General features: G+C 39.6%; 1 protein-coding gene across 3 annotated transcripts in view; it reads left to right on the plus strand.

Annotated features, from left to right (window-relative positions):
* The window catches only part of LOC126262847 (leucine-rich PPR motif-containing protein, mitochondrial), a 165,590-nt gene that overhangs the window by 67,573 nt on the left and 82,831 nt on the right, over positions 1 to 15,186 (plus strand). For all 3 annotated transcript variants that reach the window (XM_049959713.1, XM_049959715.1, XM_049959714.1), the window contains exons 6-8: positions 4,303 to 4,485; positions 6,830 to 7,043; positions 9,575 to 9,787. In XM_049959713.1, coding sequence (XP_049815670.1) covers positions 4,303 to 4,485; positions 6,830 to 7,043; positions 9,575 to 9,787 — 610 coding nt within the window. The remainder of the gene's footprint in view (positions 1 to 4,302; positions 4,486 to 6,829; positions 7,044 to 9,574; positions 9,788 to 15,186) is intronic.

Here is a 15,186-nt window from a genome sequence, read left to right on the forward strand (position 1 = left end):
AGCCCTGGGAATTTTATGAGACAGACATTCACCACCTTGTGTCACAGTGGGACAAGTGTCTCAACAGCCAGGGTCAAAACTTCTAACATACAGGTACTGGTTTCTGTAATTATGCCTCTGGCTCGTTTCATTTGAACGCCCCTTATATTATTGAATATTCAGAAACAAACTGTACAGTGTGATTCAAAGGTCATGTTCCTCTATACAAATAGGGTGCACTGGAACAATATCTACAAATTTTCAGAGTATTGGTATGGACCAAAACAAGAAAAAAACAGGCTAGTAAATATGGACTCTAAAATGCATACCTTTATAGCTGTGTGTCTGTGCTGTGACAAGAAAGGCACTGTACAACAGTTTTGTACTTTGCCATTATCATGGTTTGTCCAGCAAGTGGAATGTTTTGTTTGTTACATGCCGCTGAACAGCAAGCTGTAGAGCAAAGGGGCAGTGCCCCCAGTTGGACAAATTTTAAAAATCCAACAGGGATGCAGAGGCATTAATGTCAATCTGTAGCTGAACTTGTATATTGCACAAAGTCAGCGTGATGAACAGTTTCTGATAGAACCCAACTGGGGTGCAAGATTCAAATGAAAGCACAATAACATCTACATCTACATTTATACTCCGCAAGCCACCCAATGGTGTGTGGCGGAGGGCACTTTACATGCCACTGTCATTACCTCCCTTTCCTGTTCGTCGCGTATGGTTCACGGGAAGAACAACTCCCAGAAAGCCTCCGTGCGCACTCGAATCTCTCTGAGTTTACATTCGTGATCTCCTCGGGAGGTATAAGTAAGGGGAAGCAATATATTCGATACCTCATCCAGAAACGCACCGTCTCAAAACCTGGACAGCAAGCTACACTGTGATGCAGAGCGCCTCTCTTGCAGAGTCTGCCACTTGAGTTTGCCAAACATCTCCATAACGCTATCACGCTTACCAAATAACCCTATGACAAAACGAGCCGCTCTTCTTTGGATCTTCTCTATCTCCTCTGTCAACCCGACCTGGTACAGATCCCACACTGATGAACAGTACTCAAGTATAGGGCGAACGAGTGTTTTGTAAGCCACCTCCTTTGTTGATGGACTATATTTTCTAAGGACTCTCCCAACATTTTCTAAGGACTCTCCCAATGAATCTCAACCTGGCACCCACCTTACCAACAATTAATTTTATATGATCATTCCACTTCAAATCATTCCGTACGCATACCCAGATATTTTACAGAAGTAACTGCTACCAGTGTTTGTTCCGCTATCATATAATCATACAATAAAGGATCCTTCTTTCCATGTATTCGCAATACATTACATTAGCCTATGTTAAGGGTCAGTTGCCACTCCCTGCACCAAATGCCTATCAGCTGCAGATCTTCCTGCATTTCGCTGCAATTTTCTAATGCTGCAACTTCTCTGTATACGACAGCATCATCTGCGAAAAGCCGCTTGGGCACACTGTTTTTGTAACAAAACTGGGCATACATTTTATTTTGTACGCATGTAAAGAATAGCTGTCTTTATGTTACAAGGAAAGCATATATGAGCAAAATCACACTGTAATCTTAGTTTTAGTCAACAATGTTATAATAACTTACATTGTATGGGCTAAAGCACTGTTTAATTAAATAATAAAATAAAATTTCATTATATCCCTCTCTTGCCGCGTACAAGTGTTACTGTACAGTAATGACCCTCTCAAAGGATTAAACAAAGCAGCTGCATCAGATCTCAGCCAACTGCCTATTCGATCACTAATTATCTCAGACAGCTGCCTCATTATGTGAGTATGCTGCTAGCTCATTATCTTGATCATGTTCTTGCATGGATTGTAATTTTTTTCTCGCATGGCTTGCTGTTTATTTTACATTATGGCTGCTCACTTGGACATATGACAACACAGCTTATTACTGTGTTACTGAAGCAATAATGAAGAAACAGGTAGGAGTTCACAGATGTATAACAACAGTGGCATGGTACAAGACAATGTTTTCAATGGTTTGTGTACTTTATACACAGGTGCACCAAGTGGAGGGTTAATATCCATTAGGTCTTCTTGAGGTGAGTGTTTCTTGTTTAGAGCGCGGCAGACATGGGAGATGACTGGCCTGGCATGCCTTCCACCATGCCCACATTTTGGGACAGTCTTCTCTGACATGTGTTTGAAAACAGTCTGAGCGTGATGGAAATGATGGGGGGGGGGGGGGGGGCAGAGACTTCTTTCCTTGTTTATGATCTAGAGTCAGAGGATGATGTTTGTGCACAACTGTTACTGCATTGGCCATGTTGGCCAGAGTGGACCATTCTTTCAGGTCTGATGCGACTGCCAACACATGAACCCAGGTTCATGTCCTTGGAAACATCAAAAGATTGGGACCACTTTACAATTTCCAGAAGGGTCCCCTGCTTGTAGAGCTTTCTGACACACGTCCTTATCTGATGCCACCTGAATAATCGCGTCTGTACTCATCACTTCCACATTAAATATTGACAGGAGTCACTAAATGACATTTCCTATTGATTCCCTTCAGTTCAGCTGCCCATGCATTATTTGGCTGGTTAGGCTGTTTATGATACTGGTAAAATTTCACATGGGATGCAATCACATGGCTGTGGCGGTGAAAGTAGATAGTTAACAAAGCACACATTTTGTCAAAGGTCCGGTGCACTAGTTCCGTGAGTGTGGCCAGTTTGCCCAAAAGCTGGTACGAACTAGGCAACATCAATGACAGAAAAACTGATTTGACCACATCTGGATCTGTTACTCGAACATGGCGAAATGCTGCTGGAGCAGTTTGTTGTATGGCCCCTACTCCTCTGCTGACTAACCATATGGTGGAAACAGTAGTGGGTGTGCAGACAACAAACCTTCCTGACATTTCTGCCCTTCTAACTGCTGCTTTAGGAATTGCTGAAGCATGACATCCATCGATGCACCCGGTAAGGTAGCCTGTGATGCCCAGGATAATCATCAGTTATGTTTTGTTTCACAACATAAAAATACCAAACACCACTTACAGAATAAGTGTATTTAACAGCCATACAGCACTATGTGAACCACAGATACAATGTTAGGAATGCCACTTGGCCGACATATGAAAGACAGTTCAGTAAACATAAGGAACAGCACGTGGGGTCAGAATAGAATGAGAATGATTGTTGGGCAATGATCGCATACTTAGCTGGCAAGCTGTAAGTGATGCTGGGCTGCGCCTCTGCAGTCATTGCACACTGCAGCTTGGCTATAGTGCCTTCCCCTAGCTACCATGCTCCGCAGTCAGAGAGGTTGTCTGGTGCCCAATGTCCAAGTTGTAGCTTGGTGGCTTATCACAGAATCTCAGTAAGTTCAAACTCAAATTAAAAACATATCTCATTAGCCATTATTTTTACAGGTTACATTAATATCTAGAATCAGGGATTGTGTGACTCTTTTAGGTACGTGGCAAGTAGCAGTATTTGTTGTAATCTGCTTTTCCAATAGTAAGGTCCAGAATGAATTTTCATCCTGCAGCAGAGTGTATGCTGATTTCAAACTTCCTGGCAGCTTAAAACTGTGTCCTGGAACAGAACTTAGGCCTGGGAAAGTAGAAGAGGTACTGGCAGAATTAAAGCTCTGATTACGGGTCATGAGTCAAACTTGGATAGATTCGTTGGTTAAACACTTGCACAAGAAAGACAGTAAGTCCCAGGTTTGAGTCCCCATCCAGCATACAGGAAGACACAAGCAGTAATGTGTCATAAATAGGACACAGTATTTACAGACACAGGTACACACAGTTTTTTGAAAAATACTGTTGTATAAATAAGAAGGCAGCAGTTTTTTCCAAAGTAGCAGCTTTAAATTTTCAACGTACTAGATTAAATTTATGTAGCATAAGTGTGAATAGTGTTAAGTGCTGTAGGGAAAGTTTATTGTTAATACAATGAACAGAATAAGTTTTTTTGATGTCTTGTAATTTGTTAATGTATTACTTGACTTGTTCCACATCCTTGAGGTTTCCTTTTGTATGTGATCTACAAAATAAGACAAATTAGTGAATAGATGAATCTGTATTAACATTTGTAATTTTAATTTTATTGCAATCTTTTTTACCTACAACATTACTTGGCACCACGTTAAATTAATGTGTTCTTCGAGCCACATTAGTTCCTGTAACATTTTTGTTTTACTTTTTATACATACCTGTCCAAGTCAAAAAGAAATAGGTTCAGTTCTTTGGTGGTAATTTACAGTTTATATTTGCCAATATTACTGCTCTGTCAGTTACAGGAAAGTTAAACTGTATTGTTGATTTTGTAGGTGTTGCAGATATTTCCATCTGGGCTCCTTAACATGACCCCAAATGTAGCTAATTTGGCCACGCATCTTGTACATTTGGGGAAAGTGCAAGAAGCTTATACTCTGTTTAAGTATTTGCCTAATGATGCAGATTATCAGAACTACAGTAATTTCTTTATTGAAGACATTGTGAAGACTAATCAAGTAAGTATATGAGATGTCTACAGAATGGGATGTCATCTTATTATGAATTTGTGCCTATTAATTAATTATAGTTGTTGAGCAGTTTCGTAACATTTTCATTTCCCCTAAGGAGTGCCATGATATTTGTACCATTTCACTTGTAGATAATATCCAACTGAGCAGCAACTAGAAGTTATCACCTATTAAGTTATCTGTTTAGCAAGCACCAGTGTATTCATAATGTACCTTTCATCCTATAACAGAATATGCACTGTTGTGAATGTGCACTGTTATGACATTTCTTGAACTTTAAACTGTGTGCAGGTCCACCACTAAGAACCTGGACCCTGGCTTTTTGAGAGCACTGTTCTTGTCAAATGAATTATTTAGGTAACTGAATGAACTATTTGGGCACATGTTCTGAATGATCTTCTTGGCTTCATATGTGCTTCCACTCTCCTATTTTCCAGACTTCTTTTGTCTGCAGTGGCATTTTTGCTTTAGTGAAACTTTTAACTGTCTATCAGACTGGGACTCAGGCCTCTACTCTTGTCTTTTGTGGGCAGCAATGTTGCTGAATGAACGATCCATGACATGCCTTCTGCTCTGCCAATGCTTTCTCTCTCAGTAGTATTAGTTCAAATGATATGCTTGAGAGCATCTATAGAGTTGGGAATGTAGGACAGAGGTACTGACCAAAGCAAAGCTACAAGATAGGTTGCGAGTTGTGGCTGGATGCCTCATTTTGTAAGAACTTTGTGTGAAAAAGGCAAGTGCTTCAGTTCTGTTCTGTGTGTTGTTTGCACATAATGCCTTGCCCAAAGAAAGAAAATTGGTTGTAGAAACCACTGGTATTTTGTTGTTACATTCTACACTTTGCATCCAGAGAATCTGCTCTTACTTTGTGTAATGGTAGCATGATAGCTGTTTTTAAAATTAAAATTTAAATGTTTGATAGTATTGACCTCTTGTCTATGACCATGTTGATCAATTTACAGCACTCTTTAGGAGAAGAGGAACTTCTGAGAGTTTCCCATGAGCTGGATTTCTCTGTTTGCACTTGAGAGTTTGAAAGGGACTTTATAATGGGTTTCCATTTTTCCAGCTGGTCAAATTGTGATTTGTGGGCCATTGGGATGTGACAGCGGTCCATTGTTGGACTGCATGAGAATGTGAGGGCAGGCATACTTGGCATCGGGGTTCCAGTTAACCGCATCTGACTACCACAAAGGAGGATTGCTGAACTGTGCACCAAGCACATTGTAACACCCGTCACCTCTGTAGCTGTCACCAGAGGAAAAGTAATGGACCCTCTGCAACATCTGTGTCATCCCGTGCCATCAGTTGGAGACCAGCAGCAGCCAGATTAGATAATTACGGTCCCACGCTTACACTGCTGTCGACACCACGTCTCTGCGATTGAAATGCTCTCTTGACTGGGAAACATGGACTGTGGACGAATTGTGTTGGATTGTGTTCAGTAGTTAGCTGAGGTTCAGTACTACCCTGGGTGACCATCATCGGCGAGTATGGCAGCAACCTGGCAAGAAATGCCTCTCGTGCGACAGACACTGCTCGTCCACACATTCTACGTGTCTGAACACACTGTGCGGTGCTGAGATACTCCTGTAGCTTACAAGATGTACAGATCTACCCTCAGTAGCATACATTTGGGGCTAGCTCAGACGTCAACTCCATCCCAGTGCCAGTATCCACAATATCGAGGACCAGTTATGACAGTTGTGGGCCGACTTGCCTTGGGAGAGGATACAGTAGCTAATGACAGCCTTCTCAACTGAATCAGTCCACGCATCTGGGCTAGAGAGGTGAACATTGTATTGATATTCGTACTGCTTAGTTCTTTGTAAATTTGACTTGATTTTTGTAATCATTGAAATAACATCAGATACCCTCTCAACCTGTGAAGTTTTCATTTTGTTTCCTCCTCCCCTTGTGGGTGCTTCATGTGTTTGGCAGTCTGTGCATATTGTTGAAATACAGCATGATTCTCTGTCAATTTTACAAATTGATTGTGATTACGAAACAGATAATGTTACCGTAACACAGAGCAGATGAGCTACTGATACAGCAGTCTCAGCAATTTTTAAATCTTGATTAGGAGTTCTTGATTCGTGTAACACTAGGACTTTGTCTAACAAGCTGGATGTAATTTTCTTGCATATCGCACTTTCTCTCTTTGCTGGATTGATGTCAATCATATGAAACTATATTTTTCTGCTTAAAAATAATATAAGTACAACCAAATGAAGAATTGCTGTCATCCATTCTCTAGGTTCATGTTTAATATTTGAAGTGTGCCACCTTCCTAATTATTTCATGTATGAATGTGATGTTTTTATTACAGGAAACATCCATCATTGTAAGCATCTGCGAGGACTTGGAAAACACTGGTCGCAATACTTGTGCTCTGCTTACTGCTGCTGAGGTTGCTCTGTCTTCAAAGAAGGTGGAAATAGCACTTGGTATTTTTAAAGCCATGAAGTTACACACTTTGCCTCTTCGCCCACACTACTTCTGGCCATTGCTTGTCATTGAAGCTAGAGAAAAGGGAGAGAAGGGTAATTACTATGCATACATTACAAACCAAGTATCTTATGAAAACAGAAGGTTCTGACATTAGTAATGCAGCTATGGTAATAACTGATCTTGCCGAAGCAAATGGAAAATGGGAGATTTGATTCATCTGTCCCCCCCCCCCCAAATCTCGTATATAAAATGTCAACAGGTGTGTGTGTGTCTGTGTGTAGTCTCAATTAGACTAACAGTTATTTGTCTCCTTTTTGTCGTTTGGATTTCAATATCTGTATTGAATCTTTCACTAATCTTACCTTTGTCTTTTGTGCAGCCTATAGGTTTTACCACCAGTGTGATCTGTGCTTTAATGGTAATGTAACTGGAAAGCCAAAACATAGTAGTGAACAGTGTACAACAAGAAATAAAATTTTGCAATAGTATTTGCTAATTTTTAAAATACAGTATAAAGCCTGTTAGAAATAAGCTTTCCAAAAAATCTATCAAGTGTCTCATTATGCTTGATCACAGAATGTACATTACATACAAGGGTCTAACTTTGATTCTAGCAAGTTGTCAGTATGCAGTCAGTGGCTTCGACATCCTAGCATATTAACACACATGTGGGAAGAGATATTGGCATTCAACACTGTGTCAACTTTACATCCTTCACAGACTACTTGGCACTGTGTGTTCTATTAGATTATCGTGTAATGTGGTTCAAAGTCGCAACATTCTGCTGATTTGTTATCTATTGTTATGGTTTACACGTGCCACTTGGCAAAGTTAATGTCCCTCCCCCTACCGCCTCCCCCCCCCCCAACATGTGTGGTGTTAATTGTTGACATTGATAATCTGAACACTGACAAACATTGTGCTAAGAGTGTCCTTTTTGGGACCAAGTTCCAGCAGAGTAAGGAACCACAACCATCTCTATTTTCCAAGACAGTGTCTATGACATACCAGATACCACTCCTTCAGTGGATCTGTGTTCATAATGTATGTTGGCAGCTGAATGTAAGTGGCATTTGCTTGTCCAGACACTAGTTTGTTAGGACCAATCCCTACTATGTAGAGACTGCTATAGCTGAGCTCCTCAGTATCTGTTTTATTAACATAGTGTTATGTTTTAAAGTACAGAAAACAATCAGATGTGTAACTTGTGGGCAACCCATATAGTGAAATTTATCTCTAGATATTAACATTACCAGTCTCTTATGTGAAAACAATACACATTTCCACTCCAGTCCTTCCCCTCTCACTCACCTTCCTCACACCACCCTCTACCCTCTTTCCATCCTTCCTCTCCTCTCTTTGGCTAAACCTCTGACAGGTATTCAGTGAACTACCCCAACAACATTACCTTTCTCTGATAAAATTCGAACTATATTACTTTGTTATTCTCCCTTTCTTTCCTTACTCTCACCATTCTACCTTAATTTATGTGCATCTGTGTATCCTCGAATATTATTATTTTGCATAAGCTTTCGACTGTCTCCAGTTATCACTTACCTGACCGTGGCTGATAGAAATGTTCTGCTTCAAAGCTCTCTTCTAAATCCACACAGTATTGGCTGTGTTGTATAGTGTATAGTTGCTGCATTTCAATTCCTGTTTATACACACACACACACACACACACACACACACACACACACACTGGTATAAAAATAACCATCACAATAGGCACAAGAACATGCAAAATTAACTATTTAGACATTCTCCAAGTGTCATTAAATAGTTTAATTTTACATGTTCTTGTGCCTATTGTGATGGTTATTTTTATATCAATGTGTGTAAAATTATAATTTACTAATTTAGTAGTACATTACACCCTGATACATGTTATAGATACTGCATGATTTAACCTGTCATTCCCCATCTGCAAATCCCTGTCTTTTGTAAATAAATAAAGCAACTGAGTAAGAATTTGAGAACCAACTGGTATAGGTATGAGGGACCCGAACCTTTTATTCCTGGTACTGCTATTGGCAAATAACCTTACTATTAGCATTAATAATCATTATTTCTGTTGTTGAATGACATACCACAATGTGAGTGTATCAGTTAAATCCCAGCACATATTCTATACTGGGACCGTATTGAAAATGCTTTGCAGTTGTTAAAAAATAAATGAATAAACAAACATTATGAGAAACTTATTAAGAATCACAATGACTCTACCAGTCTAGTGCGTGGTTACACACTGTATTGAATGACTGTAACTGTAGGTACTGTGGATATTTCTGAATTATTCTACTGTTGCAAGTATTGTGAAGATGTATTGAGACAAACATATGAAAATTACCCAGAACACACTTCAGTGTATTTCATGGTATTTAAAAGTGTATCCTATGTGAATCATCAAAGGAATGTGGAGGCTTCTTGCTTTCCCCACTCGTTTTCCCTCCTAGTGCTCCTCCTTCCCCTTTTCCCTTCCACTTTCTCCATGCCATTGTAATGTAAACTTTAATATTTCATTTTTGTAATTAGTTATGTACTGATTTCAATGTGATCAGCCTCTTTTTCAACAATTTTGAAACATATTATAATTGTCAAATGTTGTGGTCTTTTTCCAGGAGTTTTTAATATTCTGTCTCGGATGAAAGAGTTGGAGGTGAGCCCAGATTCAGACACACTGCAAGATTATGTTCTCCCATATTGCTCACTGTCAGATCCAGTTCAACTTGTGCGTAAACTACAAGATCTTGAACTTAAACTGTCTGCAATTATGGTCCCACTGCTAGCTGTACTTCTGAGACTTGGTTGTCTACAACATATTCAGGAGTTATGTGAGTAAAACTTATTGTTTCTATTTAAGGAATTGTTAATTTCCATCATCTAAAAACTTCCAGGAATCAGTACTTATATTGTTTTGCAAAGAAATAAGTCATTCCTGGTCAATTGCTGAGAGGTGAAAGCTAGGTTAAAGGCAGACCATAATATTCCGTAAACTGAATGGGGTTCAGTTCTACAGCCTTTTGGTTTCCAAGCACGTTCCTTGCCGCTAGACTATCAGACCTGACCATTGTTGCAAAGTAAACATATCTCTAACGAAGTCAATTGTTTTGTCGTAATAGTGTGCTCCATGTATTTTGTGACTTCCATATCATGTTCCATTTAGTTCCTTCGTGTAAATTATTTGCACGTGTTGTAAATTTATGCTAGTTTCATGTTTGTTATGTGGGTTTGTTAAATATCATAACCTCGACAAATAAAAGTTCATAAACTTCAATCAGTAAACTTAATCCCATGTTTTTCTCCTGTTATAAAAGAAAAATCACTCTCTTTGGTGGGGATCACCTCAGTTCTTACAAGGAACTTGTAATCCTTCCACCATAACAGATCCGTATGTTGAAAGAGTAACAGCAATTTTAGTTAAAATTATTTGTGTAATTTTCTGAAAAAACATTACACCAGTCACAATGCAGGTAGATAGTGAATGCTTTTTCTGAGCATAGAATGGAATGAGTTAGTTGCTGTTTGTCAGTAGCTGGAAATCAACCTGACTGTTTGCAAGAGGCTAGAAGCTGCTGGGAATGGATGTGCTGAGTGGGCTACAGAGAGACATGCGACATAGCTACTAAAGGTACTTGAAGTAAAATCGTCTCCTGTGGATACTATCTCCTCTACATGCAGTCAGTTTGACTGTTGAGTGGCTTGTCACTTTCCACTACAGTGGAAACAGGGACCAGGAATACCTCAAGATAGTACACCTAGCCTCCTAACCAACAAGTTCGAAGTGCTGTCTTCTACAGAAATCGAAATTGAACCTGTAAACCTTGATTCGCTTGTTAGAAATACTGATTGTGTGGCTCATGTCAGGAAGAAGCTAACATGGAAGGATAAGAACCTGTTAACCAAAATTGTTAATAGAATGCGTAATTGTGAAATCCGAATGAGCTAATCAGTATTTGAAGAGTAATGGCACCATTCATTAGAAAATCCTCTGTCTGGTAACCTGTTTGTTTTCTGAAAACTAATCAACTTAAAAGATATCCATAATTAAAGGACAGAGTAAGGTTGGTTGTAGAGAAGGCGAATGGCTGACTGTGATGTACTGGAAGAATTCTAGGAAAATGTAGCTCGTGTATAAATGATACCACGTACAGCACATTATTGCTACCCATTCTTGAGTACTGCTTGTGTTTGGAATCTCCATTGGGTAGTATTAAAGGAAGAAATTGTAGCAGTTCAGAGGCATGCTGCTAGATTCGTTACTGATTGGTTCCATCAGCACATTAGTATTATAGAAGTGCTTTGTAAACTTTTAAGGGAATCGCTGGAGGGAAGAAGATATTCATTTCACAAAACACTATTGAGAAAGTTTAGAGATTCAACATTTATGACAGATTGCAGAACAGTCCTGCTGCTTCCAACATACACCTCATGCAAGGACCAAGAAGACAAGACAAGATAAGTGAAATCAAAGCTCTCACTGGTGCATATAGCTGATCATTTTCCTCTCTCTCCTTTTGTGAGTGGAACAGACCTGAGCTGGTTTGAGGACACTGCCCATAATGCACAAAACATTCTGACTTGTGGAGAGATCCAGTGACCTTGCTGGCCAAGGTAGGGTTTGGGAAGCATGAAGACAAACTGTAGAAACTCTCGCTGTGTTCAGGCAGGCTTTATTTTGCTGAAATGTAAGTCCTGAATGGCTTGCAGTGAAGGACAAGATTGGGCATAGAATATTGTTGACATTCTGCTGTGCTGTAAGGGTACCACGGATGGCAACTGAAGGAGTCTTGCTATGAAAAGAAATGGCACCCCAGACCATCACTTCTAGTTGTCGTGCTATACGGTGTGCGATAGTCAGGATGGTATCCAGACACGACTTCAGCTTGCAGTCTCATTGACTGAAGTAGAATAGTCTTCAGTGATGAGTCCTGCTTCAAATTGAGCCCTGATGATGAGCAAAGACATGTCTGGAGATGCCCCAGACAAAAGTGGGATATCAGCTTGACTGTCGTCCATCATATAGCCTGACACCCAGGAGTGATGGTGTGGGTTGCCATTTCATTTTATAGCAGGACCCCTCTGTTTGTCATACGCGGCACACTTGCAGCACAGTGGCACATCAATATTCTATGCCTCGTTTTCTTGCCCTTCATCGAAAGCCATACTGGGCTTACATTTCAGCAAGATAATGCCCGTCTGGACACGACGAGAGTTTCTACAGCTTGTCTTCATGCTTGCCAAACCATACATTGGCCATCAAGGTCATTGGATCTCTCCCAAATTGAGCCATTCTACCAGCTCAGGATTTTGATGATCTGATGCGCCAGTAGGACAGAATTTGACCCAATATCCCTCAGTAGGACAGTCAACAACTCTTAGCAATCAGTGTCAAGCCAAATAACTAATTGCATAAAGGCCAGAGGTGGACTAGTGCATTACTGACTTTCTCAATTTCTGAAGCCCTTTCTCTTGAATAAATCATCCAGTTTTTGTGAAATAATTGCAATCATATGTTTGTCTGCATATGTACATCATATCTGTTGATTTCTGTCCCATTTGGATAATTCCTTTGTAGTGCGTGTTTTATTTATTTATTTATTTATTTTAAGGGCATTTGACTGTGTGAGAGGGAAAGGCAGATGTTTCTTCCATTATTACTCCTATAAAAATCTTTGAACTTCCTTCATGAATGACAAATGAATTCAAATGGGTTAAATTTTTCTTTGGTGCTTTATTTTTAATTAGAAACTAGTGTTATCTGCAGGTGCACTCATGTTTCAGTAGTTTTTTTATGATGAGTGAAGGTGAGTAAATAAGCTATCGTATGTGCAATAACACAAGCTGCCCTCACATGTCTGCTTTTATGGGTAAGCGTAGCTCGTGATGTCCACCCCACCTCCATCTTTCTTCTCTCCCAACTGCCCCAATGAATGACGACGCAGCGCACACAGCTGTACCAAATTTCATTGAAATCAGTTCAACAGTTTAGTCATGAGAATGTGACAGACAGAGCTACTTTCGCACTTATAATATTACTAGTAGTTGCCCACGACTGTGCACACATATTAGTACTTTTCATTATGATGAGTGATAACGAGTAAGAAAGGTATAGTATGTTCAATAACATTTTCTGCTTTCACACATCTGCCTGTTTAACAGGTAAGCATAGCTTATGATGTGTGTGCCCCCCCACACAGGATATTCAGGTACATTGCTTGTCTTGATTAATCCTGTACACTTCCATCTAATCTGGTGGAGAGTCGCAATTTCTTGGTCATTCTCTGCGCACTTCCAGGCCTGTGTAGGCCACTTAAAATCCAGATTCCAGAGGAGAAGTCCATTGTCTGTCACAGTGTCCAATTTCAGTTGAGACGGTCCTGATTCCAAGGCTCCTGACCAGTGTGAGCAGGGAGGTAATCCTCTGCACAACCCCCAACCTTGAGGACCAGTGGCATTATGCATGGATGCCCATCATAGAGGCATTGTGTTCCCCATGGCTTTTGACACACCACTGGCCCAGTTTACGACATCCTATACAGGGTGGAATCACCTATATCTTGAAAATGTTTCAGTTCCCACAAAAGTTAATAAGACTAGCACAGATGTGTTTAGAGGAAATGTATTGTAGATTAAAGATCACTACAGGAATTTCAGAGCATTTTGAAGTTATAACTGATAATAGACAAGGAGATGCATTATCTCCAATAATTTTTAATCTAAATTAGGAAAAGAGCTGCTAGTGGTAGTGGTCATGTGTGTACGAGATGTGCTTGCGTGGGTGAATGTATGTGTGTTTTCTTTGCTGAAGAAGGCTTTGGCTGAAAGCTATAATATGTAACAGTCTTTCCATTGTACCTCTCTGAAACACAGCAGGTTACGGTGAGTGGCAATCTGTCCTTTTTCTAATATTGTTGACATTCCAACCTGGTGTTTCCATTGTGAGTGAGAAAGGAGGCTGGAGGGGGTTGGGGAGGGAGTTCGCAAAGGGTGGGCAACAGATGCACGATACAGGAATGTGACATGAATGCATCTACAGGTGGCCCAAGCAACAATGGGATAGAATAAGTCTGTGAAGGGCATGGAGTATTCCACAGGTGGCCCACCCAGCGATGGGATAAGGGTCCAAACATATTTCGCAAAGATACACAGAGTGTCGAGGACATCATAGAATTATATATTGGGAATGATCTATTTGAATATATTAGCAACGAAACCAACAAGTACTACAGTCAAAATTGGAATAGAACGAAACTGGATTAAAAAAATGCCAAATTTGTCGACGTTACAGGACCCTAACTTAGAAAATGGTTTCGGCTTGCTATCATTATGAGAACTGTAAACAAAGCAACGATTGATGATTATTGGTCAACAAATCTGATATTTCACAGAACAATGTCCCGCAATTGATTCAGACAAATATTATCAGTTTTACATTTTTATGACAATAACTATAAACCGTATAATGCCAGCCAGCTTTACAAATCGCAATTTGTAGTAGATTGTTTTTCCAAAAAGTTTAAAGAAACTTTTAATCTCAAATCAATCAAAAACATCTCAATTTATGAAGGAATGATACTGTGGCATGGATGGTTAAATTTTAAGGTTTACAATCGGTCAGAAATTAGGAAATATGGCATACTCATTCAGATGCTGTGTGATTCGAGTATGGGATACATTTCCTTATTCGAGATATATTCTGGTCCTGGACAGCCTTTAGCAACTACAGTGATGGAACTGTTAACACCTTCTTATGGAAAGTGGCATCACCTCTACATGGATAATTATTATAACAGTGTAGAACTTTCAGAGAAGTTACTCAAAAAGAAAATTCAAGTTTGTGGAATGATACGACAAAATAGAGGGTTTCCAGAAAAATTAAAGCACGCAAAAGTCAATGGGTTTGAAACATGTCATCGATGGAAAGGTGAAGTACTCGTACGGGTATGGAGAGCTTCGAAAACTAAAACGATATGCATGATCTCTACAATACGTAGTGCCACTTTGACTGACACTCAAAGAAAATATAGAAAAACCAATTACACAATAAAAAAACCTGAAAGTGTAGTAGACTACAACAAATACATGAAAGGAGTGGATCGGACAGACCAATATTTGAGTTATTACCTTATATATAGAAAAACTATAAAATGGTCAAAAAAGGTTTGCATGTACCTGTTTAATTGCACATTATTTAATGCATTCTGTACAAGTCAATATTTCAATACAGAAC

Source organism: Schistocerca nitens, chromosome 6, assembly GCF_023898315.1.
Source record: "Schistocerca nitens isolate TAMUIC-IGC-003100 chromosome 6, iqSchNite1.1, whole genome shotgun sequence".
Taxonomy (NCBI): Eukaryota; Metazoa; Arthropoda; class Insecta; order Orthoptera; family Acrididae; genus Schistocerca; species Schistocerca nitens.